This window comes from Pteronotus mesoamericanus, unplaced genomic scaffold (assembly GCF_021234165.1).
Source record: "Pteronotus mesoamericanus isolate MK-2021 breed Mesoamerican mustached bat unplaced genomic scaffold, CSHL_Meso_final contig_90, whole genome shotgun sequence".
Classification (NCBI taxonomy): domain Eukaryota; kingdom Metazoa; phylum Chordata; class Mammalia; order Chiroptera; family Mormoopidae; genus Pteronotus; species Pteronotus mesoamericanus.
The window spans coordinates 36470933-36498187 of NW_026555277.1; the positions used below are offsets into that span (position 1 = coordinate 36470933).

At 38.5% G+C, this 27255-nt stretch overlaps 1 protein-coding gene and 1 non-coding gene across 2 annotated transcripts; both read right to left on the minus strand.

Annotated features, from left to right (window-relative positions):
* Nucleotides 1–20783: 20783 nt before the first annotated feature.
* Nucleotides 20784–22846, minus strand: FIBIN (fin bud initiation factor homolog). The gene has a single exon (XM_054586249.1). It carries the CDS (start codon nucleotides 22387–22389, stop codon nucleotides 21754–21756), a length of 636 nt encoding a protein of 211 aa, XP_054442224.1. The 5' UTR covers nucleotides 22390–22846; the 3' UTR covers nucleotides 20784–21753.
* A 1631-nt stretch (nucleotides 22847–24477) lies between these two features.
* Nucleotides 24478–24582, minus strand: LOC129080813 (U6 spliceosomal RNA). Its single transcript, XR_008530214.1, has one exon. It is a non-coding gene; the product is annotated as a U6 spliceosomal RNA (small nuclear RNA).
* Nucleotides 24583–27255: the final 2673 nt, after the last annotated feature.

Here is a 27255-nt window from a genome sequence, read left to right on the forward strand (position 1 = left end):
AACATCCTTATAAGTAGTGTTTTGAATTCTGCATCTGATGGATTGCTTATCTCCATTTCATTTAGCTCTTTTTCTGGAGTTTTGATCTGTTTTCATTTGGGCCATGTTTCTTTGTCTTCTTGTTTTGGCAGCCTCCCTGTGTTTGTTTCTATGTGTTAGGTAGAGCTTCTTTGACTCTGTGTCTTGGTACTGTGGCCTAATGTAGTAGGTGTCCTATACCATCCAGTGGTGCAGCCTCCCCTATCACAGAAGCTGGGTATTTGAGGTGCACCTTACATATGGGCTGACTACACCCTCCTCTTGTAGTTTAGCCTTGGTTGCTTTTGGAAGATCAATGGGAAGGATTGACCCAGGCCAGTCAGTTGTGAGGATTGGCTGTGACGACTGACCACCAACCTCCACCTTCTGTGGAGGATCAGCTGTACAGGGGCAGGGTGGTGGTGCTCTGACATGATCTGTAGCTGCCCAATGGGTGCACTGACTGGCCCTGGGGTTTCAGAGTGGTACAGGCCAAGGTCAGCCCCTACCTGTGTTTTGCCTGGGCCACCCTGCCTGAGCTATAAAGCAATCTGAAATGGCTACTACTTGTGCTGGGCTTGGAGATTCCCAGGCAATGCCAAGCTGTGAAACTAGGATAGATGCTGCTGCTGCTGGGCTTGCGGCTCACTGAGGCCAACTGTTTCTCATTTGATAGTATTTAGTAAGTCGTGAAACATGAATCAAGAGCAGCCATTCACATGGAAAAGCAGCTCAGGTAGGCCCATAAGTTGGGTGTGAAAGAGTCTCTGGGGATCTCCAATGTAGGTCAATCAGGGTTAACCAGGTTGATGGAGTCTCATATGTGGCACCAGCTTGTCAGCTCTGTTGATGGAGTGTTTAGAAAAGGGACAATGGCTTCTGCTTACCCTGATGCCAGACACTTCAGTTTTTCTCAGTATACCAAGTAGTGCTTTTTGAGCTGCTACGTTGGTGCTGGAGCTCAGAGGGAGTAAATCTGAATAGATGAGGCCATGTGTGAGTTTTTTAAGAGGAACTGCTTGGGGCTTCAGCAGTTTCTTCCACAGACTCAATCCTGGCTGGTTTTTGCAGCCAGAGTTTGTGGGGACTTACCTTCCTGGCATTGGAAGCCTGGGCTGGGGGGTCTGGTATGGGGCTGGGACTCCTGGTTCCTGAAATATTCCTCCCAAATTTTATCTACTGCACATGGGTGAGGGACCAGCTTGTTTTACATCTGGGCCCCTCCTACCAGTCTGGATGGATGTGGTTTCTTTAATTCCGTACTTGTCAGACTTCCATTCAACTAGATTTCTGATGCTTCTCAGTGATAGTTGTTCTATATTTTAGTTGTAATTTTGATGTGGTTGTGCAAAGAGATGACCCATGTCTGCCTATGCCACCATCTTGACTGGAAGTCTAATGATTGTTTTAAAACATATTAGACTCTTGTTGACTATCTGGCAAAAATTAAAAAAAGAAAGAAAAAAAGAAAAATGCTATATTTTGGGAAGCAAGGCCCAGGAAATCTAGTCTAGGATGACAATCAAAACATTCTGATTTTCAACATTATGATTGTTTCCATTTTTTATTATTTTCCTGTATTTTCATTCCAATGTGCATGCACATGTGTGTGTGCATGCATATATATACACACACTACATCAGTCCATGTTGTTTCTCCCAGTTGAAGGATAGACAGTTGTTTGCATAATTCATTTGTTAACTGGGCATCTTTGGATTCAAGCATAATGAGGGAGTACTGCACTGGTGTGATATAATGTTTATATTCTAGCAAAATAAGTACATTAGTCCAGGGATTGTATGTGCATTAGCACCACAGAACTTATTGCTCATGGCCTACAATTATCATGTGATATCCCAAAGTAACTTTTAATCTTTGGCATTTGTCTTCCCATGAAGCAATCTGGTTTCATGGAAAAAGCAAGAGATTTGGACCCCATGGTAAAAGTCACCAGCTGTCTAGCCAAATCACTCTTCCCCCATATCTTAGCTTCCCTTACAGTTAAGTGTGCTCATGTGACTTAGTTTTCTCTAATGAAATTTGAGTAGGAATACTATCATTTTAAACTTGGCCTATTCAGCTCCCCCAGTGTGTTCTTCCATGTTCTTTCCTACACATAATGATGAGGATCAAGAGGATTATGGAGCCACAAGATGGAAGGAGTTTATGCCAATGGATGACCACATAGGAGAGCCACTCCATTGACTCAAATAATGCTCCTGGGCTCCATATGTGAATAAGTAAATTTCTATTATATTAATATACTAGAAATTTAGGGGCTATTTGTCATTGCAGTTTAATTAAACTAATACATGATCAAAGATCCAAATCTAGTATTTAATTTTTATTATATATGTAGTGTATATTATATTCAGTTATCCTCTCTGAGACTGTTATTTTCTATGTAAGATAGATATAATAATAGCTTCATCACAAATTATAATTAAGAATTTAGATAAGGTGTGTAAACCATCAAAGTTAAAGCTATAAGAGCTCTTTTTCCCCCTGTGTTAATTTGGGCCCGGGAGCACAGGATTAAATTAATCTTAGTCTTTAGTCATGAACCACTTCCATCATTGGTGCATGATTGGTTGTACTTGTTTTGTTTTTTATAATTATTTTTATTTTCAATAATATAACAAACACTTGAGGAATCACCACTCAATATAAGAACTACAATATCACTTGAACTTCCCCTTTGTCCACTCCATTATGAGGTAGGTCACAATTATCTAGCATGGCTAGATGTCATAGTATAGAAGACAGTTGTTCTTGGGTTACAGGACTTTTCATCTATATACTTAAGGATGCTCCATCTCCTCTTCCATTATGATTAAAGTCCAGAGTAAAATAGCAACATGACATAGCAGAACTTTTAGTTCAACTTTATCCTGCTAGGTGAGTCTTCTTGGAGTGTAGCACCAACTTCTCACTTGCAGTGATGAGGAGATGACGTTCTCAATCTCACAGATGTAAGATGATGTGAATGAGTGGTAGAATTTGCTACATGACATGCTTTACATGTTTCTGAAAGCACCATTCCACCTTGGGACATAATCAGCAGACTCGGGTCTAAGCCTGTTGGTTAACTAGAATTGATGGTTCTAAGTATTTGGCTAATGCTGGTTTCCATGGAGCTTTGCAAGAGGCCAGCTCCTTTTCTAAGAGATAAGGCTTGGTCTTGGAAAGTTAATCTTTACCTGTCAATCCTGTTCATCTGAATTCTTCCCCACACTTGGTATTAGCAAACATTATTAATATTGTTTTTATTATTTTGCTGATCTAAAATAGTATCTTATATTGTAATTTGTATTTTCCAGATATATGATGAAACTAAACCTTATTGTGTTTCCACCTGTTTTCTTTACCTGAAAGTGTTTGCTCATTCCTTTGATCATTTGTTATTGGTTTATTAGTACTTTCTTTATAATTTTAAAAGTTCTTTAGATATAGTTATTAATCTCTTATTGGTTATGCATGATGAAAATATCTTCTTCCAATCCTTAACATGTGTTTTCATTTTCTTTAATATTTCTTCTAATTAGCAAGTGGTCTTTAAAATAAATTCATTCATGTTTTAATTTACATTGGCATATTTTGTGTTTTAAAAAAGCCTTCTCTATCTTAAGGTCAGAAAGAAATTCACCCATACTTTTCAATAAAATATTTACTTTTGTCATTTAGGTCTTTAATCCATCTGGAATTAATTTTTTTGTGGGGCAGGCAGAAGTCCAATTTTATTTTTTCTTGTATGGATAAGCAATTTGTGATGGTCTTTCTATTACATCATTTGTATTTTCTGGGATTTGAGTTGGACATTCTACCTCAGTTAAAGTCATACATGGTACAGAATGGCCCTCATTTCTTAGACAAAATCTCCCCATCATTACCCGAACTTGGGGGAGATTCTTTCTGCTCACCACTGACTTTTTTTTAAATGAAGCTATAAACTTTGTTGCTTACATTTTTCTTAGTGGCAAAATTATTTGATTTACTTTGCTCTAAATAATTTCTGAATGAAGTTCTTTCAGGGCAATTTTTCCTGGCCCAAGCCATATATTTTTGCCCGCAAGGCCTCCTTCTCCCATTATAATCAATGACTGAAGGTTAAAATGTGTGCTTTGAGTGTCTCATCTTCATCAGTGGAGGTTCCATCCTGATCATTCAAGGGTGACTTTGCAGAAAGTATAGTTTTGAATGTTCTTCCAAGTTAGGGAAGGACACACTGTATCAAGAGTGAAAAGCTGCTGAGATGGTGTTGTTGGCATGGCATATGTATACATAGTACAAGCATGGGGTGGTGTTTAGCAAGTGCTGTGGCCTTGTTGATGAAATCCAGATCTCTGTGGTGAGCAAGAACTTCCAATGATGGTTTTCTTCAGGGAGAGAGGTTTATTCTCAGGAATAAGTAAAAATACTACTTGACAAAGTTAGCGTATGTTCTTTTTTTTTGGTAAACTTTTGAGCTGTATAAATACTAGTCACTTTAAAAGAATCAGTCTATTCTTATTTTAAAATTATATCTTGGTAAATAAGTTGCTTAAGAAGAGTTTTGCAGGAACACAACTTCAATTTCTTGTTTTTATTTAACAGACTTTTGCACAATTGACAAATGGGATGGATCTAATGCTAGATAAGGAAGGTGCTATGGAAACCCAGCAACACGGAGAGAAAACATATATATTTTTTTCTGAGCTTCAGAAGGAAAACCTTATCCGTGCTATTATCTGTAATTCTTATTCAGCATATATTCTTCCGTCTGATTGCCCAAACCAGTGTTGCTGTTGAGTCATTCTGTGGTTAAACCAGAGACCCAAATGATACTGCTGTCCATTACAACCACCTCACAATGACACGCTACCTACAAACATAGGCAGTTGCTTTGGAAAAACATTTCTCTTGCAAATTCTTGACAGAACTCCTAGTAATGTAGTGAGACACATAATTTGTCTAACAAGTGTTTAAATAAGGAGTTGCTGAAATCTTATCTGTCAAGATTCCAGAATGAAATCTTGTGAGCACAATTTTCTGAATGGCAGTGAAATAGCCTAGTTTTATAGTTGCTTTGGGTCTGAGGAAAGCCTGCTTAATTCATTTCAATTCAATTCCATTCAACTGTATTTCTGAATATCTAACACACAATTGGTCCATTATACAGACTTTATTGAATATCTAATATATGTAAGATAATGTGCTGGGGAGGTGATGAAAAGCCATTTTTGCTGCTTTCATGAGGAGACAAAAAACTTCTTGGCAGCAAACAATAAAAATTCTTCTCGTAATTTTCAACAAATGGATTTAGTGGAAGCATTTCAGTGGACCGTAGAATAATAGAATTATTTTATCTTGTAACTTATACCATTCACCTAAGCAAATAGCCATGTAAGCAAAATTCATTCAAACACTAATGACTTAAATGTACATGTGTTACACTATTTATTTTTATAAAATGCATGACAAAATAAGCATTGCAAGTTTATAAAAACAGTTCTGGCTATGTACATCCTTGTTGATGCCTTTTAGAAGCTATTAATAGTTTGAAAATTGAGGTAACATTGATAATGGTGAATAAATGTTATTATCCTTGGAATATGCTAAGAAATATTATTGGAGAATTAATGAACATGCTGTAGGACTTAGTCTTTTATTGTTTCATCTGTGAAGAATCTATTGATTTTTACTACATTTAAGCACTTACATTGGTTTGTCTTAGAGCTAATGAGATAGGTATGTACAACTGAATGATGTTAAAATATTCAATATGTTATATCTTGTAGTTTTAATAAATCCCATGGTTGGTAATAAAATTGTATTAGTGAAATATGTTTTCCACTGCAAAAAGATTACTCAGACAAGGCTTCAAACTCAAGATATTTATTGAAAATGTTCTCAATTACAATAAAGGCATTGTAACATAAAAAAAGATAGTAGGGAGACAACACTTAGGAATAATAGAAACCAATATATAATATTTAATAATATAATATTTAACAAGGTAATATATTCTAATTATATATAATAAATTATTATATAGACTTTATTTATTACATATGCATATGTAATACATATATTAATTTACATATATTAGTTCAGAAGCCCAAAATATGGGAAGCTTGGACCTTTTGGCAAATATCTTATAGTTGGAACTAGCATTCTGTATGCTGGTGATATTACAGTGACAACTACGTATCCTCCCCAGTGGTGAGAACGACTCCTTCTCCAAGTCTCAAAAGCATCTGATTGGCTGAGTTTTGGTCACAGACCTATTTTGACTGAACCAGAGTCTGGTCCATAATTGGAGGTGGGCATATGCAAGCCAGAGATTTATCATCCAGAAACTTAAAATACAATGAGAGAAAGGTAATTCTCTCCCTCTTCCCCAGATTGGAGGACTATCGAGGAGAAGAAGAATAATGCCAGGAACTGCCTGCTCAGGCAAGGTGGACTCTGTTATGCTAGAGAGATGAAGGCCAATGAAGGCCAAGTAGGGGATAGTGGATCTGAAGGTGAATTAGAAGGCTGTTATGGTTGATGATAGATGGACTAAAAGTGAAGTGCCCTTGAGAACACACCAAACAAAAGAACACTAAAGGTAAAATAAGAGGACCACATAAAAATTAAACTATAAAATGGACACTTTAGGTTTAATGGATCAGAAATAGGCAAAATTACATAAAAGAAACAGAGTGCTGTTCAGGCCAGTAAGACAGAACTGAACCTGAGTGAAGGCATTACCTTATCTATGGAAAGAATGTGTCATTCAGCAGGGATGTTGGCCAGCAAAGGAGAAACAGAGACACAAGCCAGAGAAGGGAGTGCCCTTATTAGATGGTATAAACATCTGTTTCTCACAGGCGGATGCATCCTTATCCTAGAAGCACACACAGTGGTGTCATTAAACGTACCAATCACCAAAGTTGACTATAAAAGATCTACTTTTTTACTTATCAAACCTTCAGATAAATTGGCTTCTACAATAGCCTTTCTACAGGGAGAGGACATGCAACAGAAAGAGATTGTCCCTCAGTTTTATTTCTCTGGTTTGTATCCTTTGGTTTATCTATCCAAGTCAGCATTTGTTTTCATCCCAAATATTGGTTGTCCAAAAAGTTTGTTTGGCTTTTTTTTTAATAAGGTGGCTCTGACAGTGCTTAGCTATCTTTACTGTCATTTAAAACAATTTTGTTAGACTGTATTGTGACAGCAGTCATATCAGGATGCATTTTAAAAAAATCAAAACTGGTGAATTTTTGTGTAGCCATTTTAATATTGAAGATGGAAGAAAGTATATATTTTCAGCATATTATGCGTTATGATATCAAGAAAGTTAAAAAACACAACTGAAAAACCAAAAAAAAAAAATTAAAAAGAACGATTTGTGCAGTGTATAGCAAAGGTTCTGTGACTGATCGAATGTGTCAAAAGTGGTTTGCAAAGTTTTGTGCTGGAGATTTTGTGCTGGAGATTTCTCGCTGGACAATGCTCCATGGTTAGGGAGACCAGTTGAAGTTGATAACGATCAAATCAAGACATTAATTGAGAATGATCAACATTGTACCATGAGGGAGATAGCCGACATACTTAAAATATCCAAATCAATAAAGTTATGGTGAAAATGAAAAATGTATCTTTTATTTTATGGAAAAAACTAAACAGACTTTTTGGCCAACCCAACATAATATAGTTGACTATAATTTGACTAAAGTCAAATTGCTAATAAGGTAAATTTTGAGAAATGAGTTCCAGTGACGAGACTGTAACTGAAGCCAGACTGCTGGGGGCCTAAGGCATGAAAGGTAGTGAAGGAATAAACAAAAGAACATTGATGCATCATCCATGGACACAGGCAGTGATATGGGGATTGATTTAGGGAGGGGAGAGGGTGGAGCTGGGTGGAGGTGGGAAAAACAAGAAAAAGCAGGAACAACTGCAATAGCATAAACAATAAAATAAAAGTAAAATAAAGAAAGTGTCTTAATAATAACACTCCTTTATATTTGTGTAGTATCTTATAGTTTTCAGAGCATTTGCATTATGTTATCTCATTTTACTATTTTGTGAGGGAAACACCCGCTTGAAAGTAGGGATATTAGCATGTGATTTACAGAGCAGATGTGGCAGAGAGAGTATTTCCTCTACCGTTCAGCATTTTCCTATTGGTTTACACTTTCTATAATTTCCCCAGCATTGTGCCTATCACCATCAGGCTGCAAATGGTGAGTGAGACAGTGCTCTGGCCAGCTGTGCTACAAAGCTGTACACTCACATAATTTATTTTGTATTTAAGCTTTAAGAGGGATTACTTCAGTCATTCACTAATCTAATCTAAGCCCTATAAAACCAACATTTATAAAATATATGAAAGCATAAGAAAGAAAATAGTATTATTTAACTCTCCTACAACCCCCCATATATATTTTGCACACACATCAAAACTGACATCAACTCCATTATTTCCTAATAGTTTTCATTTTTATTCTTTTCTCACTTTAATCTTTATTTTATTTTCTTCATTTTTTTGGCTTTAAAGTAGGGTCTTGGCAGCTTACACTTTAAAGAAGGGGTCTGGCACAGTATCACCTCCATCACAGTTAATTGGTGAGAACAAGTCATAAGGCCATCAGGTTCAAGGGGATGGGAGTAAATGCCATGTCCTGGTGAATGAAGCAGCAAAGGTTTTGTGGCTGCCTTAATTTATTGAAAAGTAGATAATTATTTAAATACTAATTCTTTTCATTAGACTTTAAGGTATAAGATAAGATGGATAATATTTATTGTTCCTTTCTATTGTCAACACCAGTGTCTAGCACTGGTAACAAAAAAAAATGACAGCATCAACGAATGTGAGGAAAAGATGAGGAAAGTAAATACTTGGTTTATATATTACCTCCTCTCAATCTTATAATTATGAAAAGCATTTCTAATGGATCATAGAACTCTTTCTTCTTAAGCCCTGATAAGAACTTCCTATTTTGCTTGACAGAGTGATCCAGGTAGTCTTTACCAATCAAAGTTGTCTGTCATGCATTGTATCACTGTAAACAGGAGCCACAGATGAGACATTTTGGAGGTAGTCTGAGCTAGGCTTGGAAAGATGCATAAGATTTGGAAAGGCAGAAAAAAGGAATAAGACCTCTACCAGCCTGTATTGTTCCTTTAGATGAATTAGAACAAGGTGTCCCTCTTGGCAGATGAATAAAAAGGAAAGAAAGAAACAAACAAACAAAATCAATGCTTTCCTTTTTTATGGAAGCTTCCCCTTTGGTTTGTGAACAGACTGCACAACTTGAGTGTGAAGAAAAAGAAGCCCCCTTTTTTAGGCAGATGCAGTTCTGGTGCAGGGAATGTGGCTTGATCTACTGCTTTGATGGATTGCACACACTTTCCAGGAGTAGAAGATGACTTTGAGAGGGTATTTGGATATGAGCAATTGCAGGAAAACATAAATGAAAGTTATTCTTGAGTATTTCATTTTCAACTCAAGAGCTAATTTTTCTTATAAGCAATGGTCTTTTAGGTTGAAGATTCATACCTACAATTCTTTATTTTAGGACCAGTTGATTCTACCCTGAGATCAGCTGGGTTTACAATGATGACTAGCAAGCATCCAACAATGATTATGTTTCCTTCATGTCAAACCACCAAGTGATAAATGAAAGCACCATTCAACCAGATGTTTTGTCTACATCAAGACAAACTATTAATTAGACTAAATCAACACTTCTGATCCCTTTTAATTGTCTTGCCAAAGTGCAAGGGAACCCTAATTAATGGAAAGACCAAAGCTCAAGCATTTGGCAGCTAAAGCCAAGGAGATAAATTTAGCCTGTTGACAGATGCTTTCAATTTTCAACCAGAAGTTGGGGCATTATAACTATAATGACATATAAAATATAGGATTTTCTATCAAAGTGCCTCAACTCTTTAGTATCTGTATGATCTAATGGGTTAGACAAACTTTTGTAATACACACCTTCCTAAAATTCTATTTCCTTCATGCTTTGAGTTCTATAATATACCCATTACCTTTGGGAAGAATCTTAGCCTGATATTCAAGATCCTGAACCTTATCCCACTACTTATACTACTACTTTAAGTTTTATGTATTCTAGACTAGGTTTCTCAACATTGGCATTATTGACATTGTGGGTCAGAAAATTCTTTGTCATAGGAGTTGTCCTCTGCACTGTAGTATGCTTAATAGTATCCCTGGTCTCTACCCCTTTCCTCATGCCATACTCTATCCCCTGATTCATGTGGTTATTCTTCTTTGATAACCTTTTTTTTGGTAAGTCTGATGAATAATATGCCTGTGCAGTTTTCTCCTTTCCACCAAGAGCCAGGAAGGAGACGAGAGGAAAAGGGGCCAAACTGTCAAGAGGAGAAAAAACGTGGACTCATTTTGATACATCATGTTACTAGGACAAAGACTACTTACAATATGCCACCTTACACTTAATGAAATAGTCTAATATATGTCCCAGACCATACATCAAGCTAGATTCTCTCATTTGGTGCTCATCAAAATCCTATGAAATAAGAATCATTATATCCATTTTATAGAGGAAGAAACTAAGGCCCAGGAAATGTCACTCATTTGCCACATGTAACCTAGATAACAAAGAGAGCAGCCATGATTCAATTCCAGTCAGGCTGCGTCTAAGAGTTCTAATACTATTTCAAAGTGTGTAATGATTTAGGAGATATTATCCTTGAGGTGGTTTGCTTTGGTTTCATCTTCCTGTTATTAAATGATGGATCACCTGAGAGAAAAAGCCAATTGAATTTTCATTTCTCTGTGTATTTCTATTCCAGGGCTTTCATTTGCCTTTAATGACTTTCTCAGGCCTTCCTCTTGAGAGTGAGACCTTCCAGGGCTGAGCTCAGACCAAACATGAAACTTTTGGGAAAGTGTTAGGAAAGTCTGTTCAGCTGTTTTTGTAGAGGGAGGAAAAAAAATAGATATAAAGTACCTTTCTGCTTATTCCCAAACATAACTTAGTGTTTAGACTTTCAAATTAGCATGTTGTCAGATCTTTGTGAGAAAGTCCAGAATTATTGCAAAATACTTGAATGTAAGGCTCTTCCCTCCCCTTCCCTTACTGAGCAGAGCTGTAAGCATGAAGCAAACTTTCTTCAGATGGTTGGTGACATTGTGATGGAATGGCCTGATGGTGACCTGCACAGTAAGCTGGTCAGCCATGGAAGCTTTTTGTTCTCATTTGGGCCTTTTTCTACTCCTTCTGCCTTTGACCCTCTCTTCCACAGAGTCTTCTCCAGATTTGTTAATCAACCAATAAAACTCACTGATGAGTGCTGAGTCTAGCACTCGACCAGGAGCTCGTTCACTCAACCATTCAAATATGTTTGTTGAATTCCTACATTATTTCATTTATTTACCTCAGCAACCCTATGAGTGTATATTATTGTCACCAATTTACATAAATGGAACCCAAGGTATGGTCAGAATATGTTAACTACACTGGGACATTAATATTGTGAGGGTAGACCTGAAGTTCAACCCAGAGATTTGCCTGTTTGCAAAGCCCATGCTTTCAACCACCGTAAATCATTGCTTCCTGAGAGTCAAGTGCAGCTGGGAGACTTTGCTTATTGTTTCTGTTACAGAAGGAAGGGTTGGAGGAACTGGGGATATTGAGCCCGGACAAAGCAGCTGTCAGGTCTTTGATTAACTTGGAGTTAAAAAGGGGTATATGGTGACTGTGGATCTCCGTGGAAGCTGCATAGTGCGAGATTTCAGTTCAAAATGTGGAAGGACTTTCTCAGAGTTAGAACTCTCTGACATATGAATTCACTCCCCAGAGGGAAGAAAGAGCTCCATAATTTGAGGTGTTTAATTGTGGCCTGAATAATCGTTTGGTAGGGCTGTGATATCATAGGGCAGATTCATGCAGATGTTGAATAGGTGAATATAATGGGCTTGGCCTTCTGGGTTGTGATTCTCTGGTCTTAATATCATGAATTTATGTGACCCAAAATAAGTTTTTTCCCCTGTTCAAACCATAGATTCTGCATTTTTGAAGTTAATTTCTATCTCTTTTGTTCTCAGACTCTGTAGCTCTCAGAACCAAACTACATCTAAGGATGTAATTAAAGTACAGTTTTATTACTAGTTTAGCCTGACAGAGTTTAACATAATGTTGATATTTTGGATTTCATGCTCAGGTTGGCTAACTTAACCCTAGACACTTGAGCCTGGAGTCTTCTTTTGCTAATTCTCACTTGTTTTTTTCTTCTCAATTAAATCTAAAATTTGCTTTATTTAGTTCCCTAGGTCCCTGGAGAATAACTCTCTCCAAATATTCCTGAACTCCTGATTTAAAGACTTCCTTTCTCTTTCAGAATTAGGATTCCATTAATAAGGTGGGATGGGCCGGGTCAGGAGAGAGTGGTAGCCAGAGATGGGATTGTAGCAAGGCTGGAGATCAAGAAGAGGGAACAGAGAAGGACTAGCATAGCTATCTGGTAACATTCCAGAAAGCTAGGCAGTTTACAAGTAACCCTTGTGAAGAGTTGTTGCAAGGATTAGCTGTGTTAAATCTATATGACATACTCAGAATAGTGCGCTGGCCAGACAGTGTAAGTAGTATAAAAATATTGTTGATTGTTTTATTACTATTATTATCCTATGAATATAGTACAGTGATTGCACATAGTAAATACTCAGTAAATATTTGTGGAAGGAACAGAAAAATAAATATCTCCTTGACAAATAGCCTTTTAACAGTAATTGAAAAGTAAAGTGGTGGCTGCAGGTTTGGGTAATGGTAAGATTTTTCCAGGGGAAATGGGAAAGCCCTGTAAACCCTGACATCCTGTTAATATTATATTGTTATTTTAACTTTCAGTCCAGATTTTTCACTGCTCTTCTCTTTTTATGATGAAGCTTGGAAATTTAGAGGGTCTATGGAAAATGTGATGATGGGATAAGTATTTATCATCAGTATGGCCTTTGTCAACTTCTAAGTCTGAATGAGTTTTTGTTAGAACGAAACAGTTAAAAATTGTTCTATTTCTAAAGTTTCCCAAGTGACCAAAATACCTCTAATTAGAAAATAAATACTGCTTATTCATTCCTTATAGTTATTGCTAAATATATGTCCCTATCTATGTTCACTGGTATACGTTGCCTGCTTTTCTATTGAAGAGCATGTAGAGTCAATGTGCATGTGTTTCAGGGATCACTGTGCCTGGTCCTAAGTCTTTGTTCAACTGACCGAAGGCATCCTTCCTCACAGCCCAGGTAGGCTGAGCCTGCATGGGGAGAAACAGGTAAGCTAGAGAATTATCAAACTGCTTCTCACTTTGGGACATTGCAAAGCTACATGCCAGTGTCCCAAGGTACTCTCAGTGAAGCCACTTACATCTAAGCCGACACTTGGCTTGGATCAGTCCAGTCTACCAGCCCTGGCAAGCTCGTGACCAGGAGACTGCAAAGAACGTCCAAACATTTAGGGATGGTAAATCCCACAGTGAGAGTCTGGGGTTACAAAAGAGGCTCACACAGTCACCCTAATGCTTTCCAGATTGCGATCACCACAAACGGGGTGTGGCCTTCAGTCTCACAGGCCTGAAAGCCAGACTTTTCCAGGGTACCCAGGACCAAATATGTGTTTAGTTCTCAATAAATATTAGAAATGCTTATTCCTATTCTGTCTCACTTGGTAGCCCCATGGCCAAGTTTTGAGCATTCTCTCACTGTAATCACCTAGATACTGAAATTTCTAAGTTTTTTTCATGCTCAAGGTATAAAGTGAAGGCACTGTTAACATTTGGAAATAAAGCATAAGCAAGTTTGCTAACTTACTTCCTGCTGCAGCATCCATTCTCTTGGCTCAAATAGGGAGTAATGTTTGCAGTGTAAACTCACGCACAGGAGTTTCTCTCAGGTGAATGGGAACGAAAGTGTCTGGTTTCTGAGGTGCCTGTCTAGAATGCGGAAGTCAGCACTGGTTTGTAGACATACACAGAATGCCTCAGGCTTATTTGAACCTTGTCTTTTCATTTCAACCTAAGAATGTACAAGTTATCCTTTCTTGAAAGGAGGTCTTCAATGAGATACGCATGGCTAGACTGCGTGATAATAATGGTACTTACTTTTGCTCGGTATTGTAGTAAGTCTTCTCCATACATTGGTTTATCAAATCCTCACAAGAACCCTGCACTATGTCATAATTCCCACTGTACAGTGGAGGAAACTGAGGTTCTAAGAGGTTACACAGTTTGCTTAGGTTCTGAGGCTAAACAACTGCAGAAGCATGATATGAATCAGGATTCTGCCTCTACTTCCTCTGCTTGTAACGGCAAGAGCAGAGGGAGAGACAGAGGGCCAAACGGAAAACAGGAGAGAAAGAACTTGGCTAAGGCAAGAGGGAGGGGGAAACCAGGGTAGGAGATAACTGACACTTGAAGGGCAGGCAAAAATATACCTCAGAGCAAAGTGAACCCACTAGGTTTGCTGCTCTTTATAATTTAACCCATAGTAGAATCATGTGGAAAATGTTAGTGGTTTGACTCAGTGGGCCTGCCAGCAAAACATACATTTAAAAAGTTGAAGGAGGCACCCGTGTTTGCTTCGTCTTGGAATGAGAGCTGGGCAAAGATCAAAGCAAGAGAAGACGTTCAGGAAACATCGCTTTAACTGCATGCAGGAGGAAACTTTTTGCAACTGGAAAATGTAAGCCATTGCTGCCAACCCCAGAGCACAGAGGCTTTACCTCATTAATCATAACTGTCAGGCTCCTCTCTGTAAACAGAGAGCTGTTGACATACAAAATATCTCCTGTTTCACGTGGAAAAGCAAAAAAGGGAGATGGTGAAATGTTCAAGTCGTCGAAGTAAATGTTTGTTAGTGTCAAAGTAGGATGCTCTGTGACCTTACCAAACAAGGTGATGCAACATTTTGAAGTCATTGAAAAGCCTCACAAGTTTTATATTTAGGTAAAGCTCATGTACTTAAAGCTCCTATGGAGAAACATCAAGAATAAATAGAACTACAATGAGGATGCTAGAGATCATTAATAATGGAAGCTGTCTAAACTTTGGCATAATCACAGTGATTTTTGTGTACTAGTCAATCATGTGACACAGTCCTGTGATTTAATGGAAACGCTACCTTCACAGATCTGTCCATTCTAGCCCATCAAATAGGGTAGACAGTGTTTGGGCTGGTGGGCTACAGGTGGGGCTTCAAGTCAGAGGGGTCTACTGGGGTCCATATATTGCCTAATGTGTCAGGAGAGCAACTAAATCCCATTTATGCATGTCCACCTACCTTGGCAGGAAAGGGTAAAGTTGTCAGGAATATGAGAGGCACTATTAACCTCAGATCCAAAGGGGGAGGGAGTGAAGAAATGGAGCCAAGAGTTGGGGAGCTGGATCGATGCACAAGGTTGGGAAGAATGATGCATTATTCTGGGACAAAAACAATAATGGAGCACATTCGTAAGGATCAAGGTCAGTTCCTGCTTTCTTTATTGCCACCACCTTAAAACAAGCCTCTGTCTTCTCTCATCAGCATGACTAGTAGCCTTCCTGCTTCCCTTCTTGCTGCCTCTTTCCTAGAGCCTATAAATCACATCACATCCCTCCTCTCCTTACATCTCCAGTGTATTGAGATTAGAATGTTATTAGATAATTAGATAATTATAATATCCAAATATTATGTATTAATACCCAATATATGCTCTCCTTAGACCTCCAGTGCATTGAAATTAGAATGATATTCAAATTTCTCATGATGGCCATCTAGTTCCTATATTACCTGGCTCCAGTCCTCTCTGACTTCAAGCTCTTTAAGTCCTTCTCTGATTTACTGTGCTATGGTCACACAGGCTTTTTTCCCCGGTTCTCTTCAGAAGCATATAAGCCTGTCTGTGGTAGAAGGATTTTTTCCTTTTATTGTTCTTTTACCAAGAACACTCTCTTCCTCTAATCTTAAGATCCCTGGCCTTCTACTCAAGATTTAAGGCTCATTTCAAAGATCTCCTGCTTATTCAGAGAGGTCTTTCTTAACTATTTTATCTAAAATAGTACATATCACTGTCTAACATTCTATTATATATAATTTAGTTTATTTTTTATCTCTTCCTCCACTAGAGGAGTCCTAATGAATTCATTAAAATTTCACATTCAAACATTAGATCAAGAAGGGTATGGATTTTTTTTGATTGCTCTATCCTGGAACACTGACTGATACATAGTAGGCATTCAATAATTTTTTTTTTTGGAATGAATAAACATGTGACAAGCAGACCTGCAAGGAAAGTGGTGTCTGGAGAAGGAGTCTTTATATCTCCATCAGTCCTGACTAAATTTTCTAGCTGTGACCGTTGGGCTACTGTCTCCAAGTAGTGAATACCACAGACTTTCCTGACAGGTCAGCATCTAAAACATGTACTGTGATCATGTGTGCTAATACATGCACAAGTGCTTGGAACATATGATATTTAGCAAGAAGCCAGTTGCTCCTGGGCAAAAAGTCAGCCTCAAGCACGCAGGTCTAAAGAATGTATGCTTCACCTAACATAACATAAAGGAGAGAAAAAAAACATTCTTTGAGAGAAATTGGGTTTAAATTTTTTCAGTTAAGAAAATTATATAAGGAAAATGTTTATTTCACAGGTCGTTTATCATAGATCCTAGAATAGGAAGAGAGTTAAGAAGTATGTCTGGTCCCCTGTCTTCAGAAAGGAATAGCATTGTTCATGGTTAAAACATCAGTGCAGGAGTCAGTCTGCCTGCCTTTGACTCCGTTCCCGTCCACCTATGAGACATTGGGTGAGTCCCCTAACCCGCCTCAGTTTTCTCACCCCAAAAGTTCAGAAAATAGGACAGCTATTTGAAATATAACCCTGGGAGGATTATGAAAATAATGCATGGAAAATCATGTTGAGCAGTGCCCATCCAAGAAATATTAGCTATTATTATCTTCATTTTGCAGCAAAGAGACTGAATTTTAGAACATTTAAGGAACTTTTTCAAAGCTGCTCAGCGAATATATGGTAGGGTAAGATCTAGAACCCAGAACTTCTGCCTCGTGAAGTGCTGTGGGTAAATTTAAGCATTTAAAAAAGATTTAAGAGATTAAGCATATTTAACACCAAAAATAGACATCGGCTCCAAAACAATGTATTATTGTAATAGTTTGTCTAAAGAAATCAATACGTACAAAGATACATGTGAAAAGTACTGCAAGAGTATACACCAAAGTGCAAATAGTTTGTGTGTGGAGGGGGCAGTTTGAGAATATTAACAATTTTATCTTCTTTGTGTTTTGCTGTTTGCGACATTACTAGAATTCAGCAGGTATGAGTTACATAACCAGAAAAAAAAAATGTCATTTAAAAAACAAAATGACAGCAACTTCACCAATGATGCTGCTATATTTCTTAAGTGTGTGACTTTAAAAACCCTCTTATTATTTACAATTTCCCAGATGGTTCTGGTTTAGACTCTCGCCGAGCACCCGTAGAACCTGCCCGTGTGTCAGCCCCCCGCGCGGCCGCACTCTAAAGCTGTTTTCAGGCATCATTTTCCTCACATGCTTATAAACTATTTCTATCCCCAGCATCTCATGCGGTGGCACTTTAGAAATGTTTGATGAATGACAGAACCCTTGGGATTCTGACTCAGGGAATAGTGTTTTAAAGGACTACCTCAATTCCAAAATTACTAAGATGATGCACAGAATCTCATTCTCTATACTAATGTATTATTTTTAAGCATTTCTGTATTTTATTTCTAACTGAGGCTTATGTCGTTTTTTTCTTTTACATTAAGACATTTATAAACCACAACTTACATTTATGTTTCATACCCAACTGTTCTTTATTAAGAAGATTTTAATAATCATCCTCTGTAAAATGCCCTCAAGGAACTTTGACTATACTGTCCTTTAGGTTGATTTCATATGTTTAAGAGGTTTTCATGGACATTTTTATTACTTGTTAAAATAGTTTATAATCTAAGTTTCAGGCTTTTCTCAGAAAGTTTTGAGCCTGTTTCTTTAGCAGAGTTATAAATGCGAGTTTAAAAGGCAATGAAAATTACATGAACCATAGGATAGCCCGTTGGTAAAACCATCCATGACACACCTGCTTCTGCCTGCTTTTATGAGCATGGCTTCGGTTGCTGCGGAGGCTAACATGGCCTGGTGTTTTTTATCAGTGGCATGCATACAGACAGATATCTATCTTCAAAGTAGAAATTCTTCAAAGTCAACATATGGAAGTTTTTACATGGTCAGATTGGGAGCATAAGGATTAGTGGTAATAAACTATGAATCATACAGAGAAAGCACCAATGAGGAATTTGTAAACAGAGGAGCCACTCAGCTTCTGACTGACATAGTCAGACATCTAAATTGCTGTAGGAGGTGAGCTGACTGGCATACAAGAGACAGCATTTGGGGTGGATATCTGTCATCTTTACTGGACTCCAACCCTTCACATTCTTCTTTTGTTTGATCGTATATCCCACTAGATAATGATAACTTTAAATGTGAGAACATAGTGAAGTATATAAGATGACACAGTTTTAACCTTGGGAAAATAACCTAGGTTTTCTGGGCCTAAGTTATTAAAATAATGATAATAATAATAACAGTAATAGCGAGTAACATCTATAGAGGATTCACTCTGTCAGCTGCTATTCTAAGCATTTGGCATGTGCTACCTTTTATAAAATGCTTCCTTCATACAGTTTATTGTTAGGATTAGGGAAATAACTCAGGCAAAGTTCTTAGCAGAGGGCTTGACCAATAATAAGAGTTTTCGAATAAGTTAGCTATTTCGTTGTTATTATAACTAATAATAATGAATGCATCTTTCTCCAAATAAAACTCTAAGAGCCTTTAGAAATTTTTGGCTAGATGAAGTTCCAAGGCTTTGTCATATCCCAGAATTACCCACAACTTAACCGAGGGCCTGACACATATTAAGTGATTGACAAATATTTATAAAAGTAACAAATACTCTAAATTGTATGGATATTTTTGTAAGTAAATTTTTCAGGAGAGAAAGTATGCAGTTGTCCTCAGATTTTCAAAATACTTCATGATCCAAGAAACAAAGAACCACTGTTTTGAAAAAGAATTTGTCACCATGTGAGTAATGAAGTCCTAACAAGGATAGCTGGGAAGCAGGGAGGACAAATCTGAGTGGCGCTGGCTCCACCCTAGGAGGCTTTGGAGAGGCCTTGTGATGCTAGCCTCTGGGTTCACAGACCAGGACCGCTCCCTCTCCCCATCTGAAAATTCCCCCTTGCCCTCTGGATCCATCTACATAAGACTCTGGGATTACTGGCTGTTCATCTAGCCATGAATGGATGATCCAATGTCAGATCATGTCATTCTGGTTTTGCAGCAGTCACTGAATGTTAACACTGGAATGAACCTCATCTATAATCTATGTCAGGGTTTTCAAATTTGTAGCAGAAGTGTCACCTCTTCTCCCCTCCCCCCACCCCACTCTCATGGAAGACATCTCTAATTGGAGATGGAAGTCTTCACATCTGTGTCTTTTAAATCATGCTTAATTTAGTACTGTATGAAACCATTAGCAATTGATTCAAATTAGTACATGTGAAGAAACCAGTTTTCCATCCATATCACTCATCTCACATCTTTCTATTACAGTTGGCAAAATCAAGGAGATGACATTTCATATGTCCATGGATGAGACTTGAGCACTGTAGAGTGAGTGATATGAAAGCTTTGAGATATGAAGGTTGTGACTACAGGCTACAATCATTTAAGCATCCAATATCATGTCCTTTGCCTACACTGTTCCTTTGTCATCATCATCTTTAATAGAATAAAGAAGGAAACACTTTCAAATGATCATTTACCTTCTTACCACATATCAATCTAAAGGTAGCCTAAAGTATGCTTTTGGGTGATGGAATTATAAGTGATTAATTGAATTATTATTCCATATGTTTTTTTTTATTTTAAACAATAAGATAGTTATCCAAAGGCTTAGGTCTCAGGCCTCTCCTCTTGTCTCTCAGCATTCTTGAAAGGAGCAATGTGGGAAAGTCCTGTACTTAAATCTAAGACACGTGGAGCTATTGCAACCAGCTGAGGAGTAATCCTTTTCTGGGACTCAGTTTCCCCTACAGTGATAGGAGAATATTAGACATTTCATAAGAGTACAAAACTGGATTCCTTGTGCATGGAAGAGAAAAAAAATGGCTCATTGTTGAAGAGGAGATTATGAACATTTACTTATTTTCCTCTGTGTGTGTGTGTGTGTGTGTGTGTGTGTGTGTGTAAAAAGAAAGCAAATTTAGGTGAGGATGAGAAAAGGACAGGGGAAGACGTGAAATAAAATGCATTTCCACCTTTTTAAGCCATTAATGAAATAACATAGACTTGGCTTCAAAATCACTAAACATCATTGTAGTTCCTCTAACTTTGAATGGAATCCTCCCTCTACATTATGAGGGCACATAAATTATAAGCTCTGTCCTAAAATTTTCCAGTTGATTTCTATGGAAAAACTAGAGAGAATTGGAGTTTTTAGGCAGACCAGCAAAGATCGAGTTCTGGCATGGCCTAGATTTGTTTTTTTTCTTTTGAAGATTGAAAGGGTGACCCGGGAAGAGAGGATTGCCAAATATGTAGCTATCCCTCTGCCTTTAATATACACTCTAAGTAAACTGGCTTAAATCCCATCCTTCTCTTTCCTTTTGTATTGGCCCCTTTTTGCAATATAAAAGTTACAGATAGAATTTAGAAAATAAGCCAGCCTTACACGAGAACATATTTATTGTCTGAATAATAAAACTTGGTTAAGGAGTTATTAGAATTCCCCCTACCTGAAGTACAAGTTTCCAATAAACAAACAGAAACAACTCCCCCAAATGAGAAAGAATACATTGGTAACCTAAATCATAGGCATTTGGGGGTGCGTTCAAACAATCAATCTACTTCTTCGTAATGGACCATATGTAGCACTGATGACACAGACATACAATGTGAAACATAGCAAATCAACATATCGACATGAGTGCACAACCATCAGCAAAGTTGAGACTTAAATGTGGTCACTTGAATTTACACACAACTACAGAAGCACTTCAGACATCTCCCTGCAAAGGATGATTTGCATGTAGTTTCTAGCCAATACTTTTACCCCAAAAAGGAAAAATCCTAAAAACAAAACCTTAGAGACCATGGTAATAAATAAGAGAGTAAAGAAGAGGAAGAAACAGGCAACTTCCGTCTGCCGGCAGGCGTGCAGATGCAGAGCAGCACCTCAGCCCCCGTCCCAAACACAGGCGGCTTTGACAGCTTTCAGGGCCCAGGAGAGAAGGCTGGAAGCCGAAAGGAACTACGCACACTGCTTCCTGGGTATTTCCACAACATCTTCAGGATGGGAAAGCTGAACACTGCGGAATTTGTGTCCTTTTACATGTGGCTGAAACAGGTGTCTCAGCAGAGTTATCAAGCCTCTAGGGAAGGTGGGAGGCAGGGCTTGAAACTGTTCTTTTCTTCAGGTGACAAATCAATGACAAGCACATAAATAATGTAAAACAAAACCACTCAACTCCCACTCCTTTCCTTTTAAAGGTGACTTCAGATCATTCTCCAAGTGCAAATCTGGGTATAAAAAATAGTAAGTATAAGGGAAATGTTAGCCCTGTCTTCCTTTCCCCACCCTCCACAGCAGGGTAGATCTGATACCCTCTCCTGGAAGGCTGCCCAGTCACCTACACTTTAAGATAATCGTTTTTCAGCCGACCTAGTCGGGTCCCGTGGCTCCTGATGGTGAGGGCCAGCAGCTCATATCTGTCCCTGAGCCCCACAGAGATGGCGAGCGTTTCCTTCAGCAGGGACTTGGTGTGGATCAGCATCCCCAAGAAGTCCTCATTGAGCCTGCTCTCCTGCCGGCTGTCCTGTTCCTGGCCCTGCTTGAACTTGCTTTCCAGCTCAGTGAGGGACTTGTCCGAGTTCGAGTAGGCATCCCCGATCTGGTGGGACTCCCGGCGCAGGTACTTCCCGTAGCTCTCTTCCCCATCCAGGTCATAGGAGATGCTCTTACTGATGCCCTCCAGGACCCGCCCAGCGTCCTCCACCTGGCGGCCCAGCACCGTGAACTGTTCCCGCAGGGTGAGGCTCAGCAGGCGGCTGGCCTGGCTCCCCTCCCCCTGGGAGCAACGCCGGTGGTCACTCACCCTGAAGAGCAGCTGGCACTTCTCCGGGTCATCGTTCTCCTCATAGTCCCCATCGGGCACGAAGTAGTGGTGCAGCGTCCCATTGGACATCTCTGGGTAGAGAGGGCCATCGAAGTAGCCCTGACACAGGTGGCAGAAGAAACCCATCCAGAGGAACTTCAGGAACACCATCCTGTATGTTCAGGATGACAGGGGACCCCTGGAGAAGACTTTTCGCCCCGGGCACAAGAAAGGGGGTCCCCCTTGGGAGTCAGCACCTCGCTGAGACAGCGGCAGTCTCAGTCCCCGCCGGCTTGCTGCACCCTGGCCCCTCCTCCCCAGCAGGCTTCATGTGGCTGTGGCACCAGCGCCTGGGTAGCAGGGTCAGCAGCGCAGGATGCACAAGGCTCTGCGCTCCTGCGCTACGTGCTGGGCCGCTGGAACTCCGCAGGCTCTTTCCGGCCGAATCACAGGGCTCTGGCCTGACGCTGGCTCTGTTGCCTGAGCTCACTCTCCAGTTTCCCCTTGCTGCTGGGAGATGGAGCCTGTAGCTGGAGAGAAAGGCTGGCTCTTGCCCTCTGGTACTATTTCAACTTCTGGACTGGGTGGGAATGCAGAGCTTTTCCTTTGGCTAATGATATCCTGAGGATCTCTCTGCTCTCAAATTACAGCTGGTTTCGTCACTTGGAAGCCAGGGAACAAGTTTGGAAAGAAACCTCTCACCAGGTCTCTGTTATTAAAGGCACAGGGTCTCTTTTTAAAGATTGGAAGGGAGACCCTAAACATTAGAATTTGGCTTGAAGGGAAAAACTGGGGAGAGGATAAGTAGAATTCCCATAACAAAAAGATTGGTTTGCTATTAACAGATTGGGAGGAAGAAGGGTGACTACCCTAGTAGAGAAATGACATTTTACATTTTTAGTAAGGATCAGTTAGATTGGATTCAATAAGTATGTCTATCATTAAAAAAGTTTGTGACTTTGAAGGCAAATGTGAAGTATAGGAAGTGGCATTTGATTTGAAAATGGTTAACTAAAATTTATAGCAACAATACTTTGGATGCAATAGGAAATAGAAAAGTGATCTGTGCATGTTTGCAAGTATATATAAGAATAAAAACTGAAATGGAATTTTGCCAGCTTAATAAGTAAATGGACAAGTGAGGTAAATGTTTAATTTAATGAAAAAACATCCATGCTAAGCTCCTACCTTGTATCTTTAACTTGACACCTTAACAGCTATTATCTCTTTTAAAACACTTAAAAGTTTTTGAAGAATATAGAGCAGGTACTGTTTCCTCATTTTCCAGATGGAGAAACAAAGGGACATGATGTTCAGCAAACTGTTTATAGTCACAAAGTTATTTTGTAGTTAAGATTGTAGTTGAGCCAACGCTCATTAATTCACAGGGTCTTTTACTTTAATTTAGGGAAAAAGAACTTTTCTTAACCTGGCCATTATAATTTCTGATGTTTTAATTGATTAGCAAATGGACATCCTCAGGCCATCATTTTGTTCAACAATGTTTATGGGACACTTAATGTATACCGCAGTCTATTCGAGTCTTGAGAATAGAGCAATGAACAAAATAGAAACAAATCCTTGCCCTCCTGGAGCTTAGGATCCTGGAAATGGAGAGAGGATTAAATAAGATGTATGTTGGGTAGCAATGGGGTAGTAGAGGAAAGACAGGGAAAGGATGGGAAAGCAAAAGGCAGCATTCCTATTTCCCTGGTTATTCCCTCTTTCTGACTTGAAATCTTATTGAAACAGTCATATGATTTGTCAGTGTTTCTATCAATCACCCTCGCCAAGGCATAGGGCACTGGCATCATTCAGAGCCACAGTGCCATACAGTTTTGGTTCTGTCACATTCATTGCCATCACTTTCACTGCCATGAAGCCAAACTCCTGGACAGAGATAGGAAGTCTGGTTCAATAAGTGGATATTTTGTTAATGTGGTGTCACATGCATAGATTTCTGAGACATGTTGACAGCACATTTTTTTCAATATTAACCAATTTATTTCCCAACAATATGTTTTATATGTATTTTTATGTATTAGCCCCATTTCACAGGTGAATAAACTGAGAGGTTAAGTAACATAGCTAGTGCATAGTAAATTTCAGATCCAGGTGCTTTGACTCCATGTTCATAGTTATTACACTATATTGAACTGAATTAATCCTTAGCTATGTGGAAAAAAAACCAGCTTATATCCTTCATGAGTGCCTGAATCAAATTTATGTCTTCTTTGTTCAAAAACAGAGAGCATATTCAAAAATATGGAATGTTTCACACATTTGTGTGTCCTCAATGCACAAGGGCCATGCTAATCTTCTCTCTGTCATTCCAATTTCAGTCTATGTGCTGCTGATGCTGCAACTGACTGCACATTTTAATTCTTATCCACATAACTGGCATCATGAAAACAGAAACCAAAGAAGTTTCCTTAGTATTGATGCTCACTAAAAGACTATGGCTGTTTTCACAGTGCAGGTTTATCTCGCTATCTGGAAGTACAGTGTTTCTGCAAAACCTTTTGTAAGCCAGAACAGCGTAAAGCAATGACCATTAATTTATAAAGGAAAAATCTAGGAGCATTCCCAGACCCTGAAAACAACCTACCAAACCATACCAAATAACACATAAAACTTAAAGTAACACTCACATATAATAAAAGCAGGGATGATATGCTACACAGCCTATATAAAGTGGAAATAATGTATATATAGTGTAGTTCTACTTACAAGAGCATGCTGCCTGTATGACTGGCTTACTGCAGAGAAAACACTGAACACTATTTTCACTTTTGGACTTTTTTTTTTCTTGTAAAACAAAAATATTCTTTGGATTTCTTTTGGTTAGAAAAATCAGGTAGCAATGTTGGTCTTTTGTAAAAGTGAAGTGGCACAAGGTGAACTTCTGAAAAGCAGGGCATACCTATATTCCAACAAAAAACTACAACCACCGTGACTGGGGTAGCTCAGTGGGTTGGGTGCCGTTCCGCAAAGGCTGCTGGTCCCTTTCCCAGTCAGGGCACGTGCCTGGGTTGCAGGCCAGGTCCTTCACTTTGGGACATGTGAGAGGCAATCTTTCGATGTTTTTCTCTCTCTCTTTCTCTCTCCCTCCCCTACTCTCTAAAAATAAATACATAAAATCTTTTTTAAAAAAGAAAACCACAACCTTCTCCAGTGTAGTTTTCTCCAGAAAAACTGAACTTTTGGACTCAAGAACCACATTGCTTCATTCTTTTTCCCTGGGATATTCACAAGTGACAAGAAATGGATTCAAATTGGCTGCTTGGCAAAGAAGGGAAGAGAACTTTATTCTGATTCACTTCACTTCCTGCACAATCCCTCCCTGACTTACTAACCAATTCTATTATGAACACCTGTATTAAGCACTTAATACTACTTATCCCAAATGTGTAGGGCCCAGTCTTAGTTAGCTACAGATATAAAGATGTGCAATAAAAAATTTCAGCCTACAGAGAGCTTGCTCGCTGGTTTGATATATGTGTATACATACACTTAATCAGAATGAGAATGGCTAAGAATATTTCATCTTCTTGCAATTAACTCATCTAAAGACGTGAACCATATGCTATGTATGAGAAAAGAATCATTTTGGTGCAAGTAACTGAAGTACAACTCAATCAGATTAAAGGCAAAAGGAATTTACTGACTTACACAGAACCTATAACTAGATTTTTAGCCTATCTCTAGTCCAGAATCTAGTTTTTCTATCACCATTTTTTTTTTGTATTTACTTCCACAGTTTATATTCGCCCTTGGGCAGTCTCTTTTCATTTGTGTTTCCGAGATGGCTATCAGTGTCCTCTGGGACTACAAACTCCCTTCTTCATGTCTAGCAAAAATGCTAGGATAGATTTTTTTGGTAGCTTAAATGCAGGTTCTCCATATCATCCTTGGTGGCCACAGTTTGCCTGATTTTGATCATTAATCCATCCTTGAACCAGGCTGAGGTAGTCAGAGGTTTAGAATAAGCCACTGGGCTTAAGACAATAAGGGCCCTGTTCTACAGCTGAAGACAAGGTAACATGCAAACTACATGGCTGGGAAATTCAGGGTCCTGTTTAGGAAGGGGAAAGAATGAGAATAAATTCTGGGGAAGTAACTACAGATATTCCCCCTACTCCATGCCTTTGCTTTTGTTAACTACTTCTAAAAGACACTGGCACCCTTTTTTCGTAGGGTGCTGAGAAGTATTTAAGAGCTGGCTCTATGGAAGAAAAAGCTCCCTTTGTAGCACTTGCTGATTTCCATGTCGTAAATACTCCATGATGGTTGATATCATTGAATGTGGAGTTGGGAACACGGCAATGGCAAACTTGTGTAGAGCATTGTCATCGTATACATACATTAGATGCAAATGACCCCAAAAACATAGAAAATAGTAAAATGTAGTAAAATAAGAAGTGATGAATTTTACACATACATGTCCTTTATTTTAATTTACTTAATTATATGTTTAAATAACAATTTTAATAATGACTGTTTCACAACTGACTTGCAAAATTTCTGAAAACATAACAATTAGTTCTCATGAGAAGGAGCTAGTAAGCAACAGCATAACATGACCTTTTGCACTAAGCACTTTACCTTGTTTACTTTCAAAAGGTATTTATTTGTACTGGGTTGACCAAAAAAGTTTGTTCAGTTTTAAAGTAAAAATAAAAGGCACATTTTAAACTTTTACCAATAACTTTATTGAACAACTGTTTTGTTCCATCGTTTTCTACCATCTTTCAGCCAACTTCATAATTCCCTCTTCCCAAAACTTTTTATTTTTTTGAGCAAAGAACTGTTCCACATGTCTTTTGCAGTCTTCCAGGGAATTGAAATTTTTTCCATTAAGAGAATTTTGTAAAGACTGAAATAAATGGAAATCCAAAAGTGCAATGTCTGATAAATATGATGAATGAATCAGAATTTCCCTGCCAAGCTGTAACAGTTTTTGCCTTGTCATCAAAGAAATATGCGGTCTTGGGTTATCCTGATGAAAGATTGTATGTTTTTTGTTGATTAATTCTG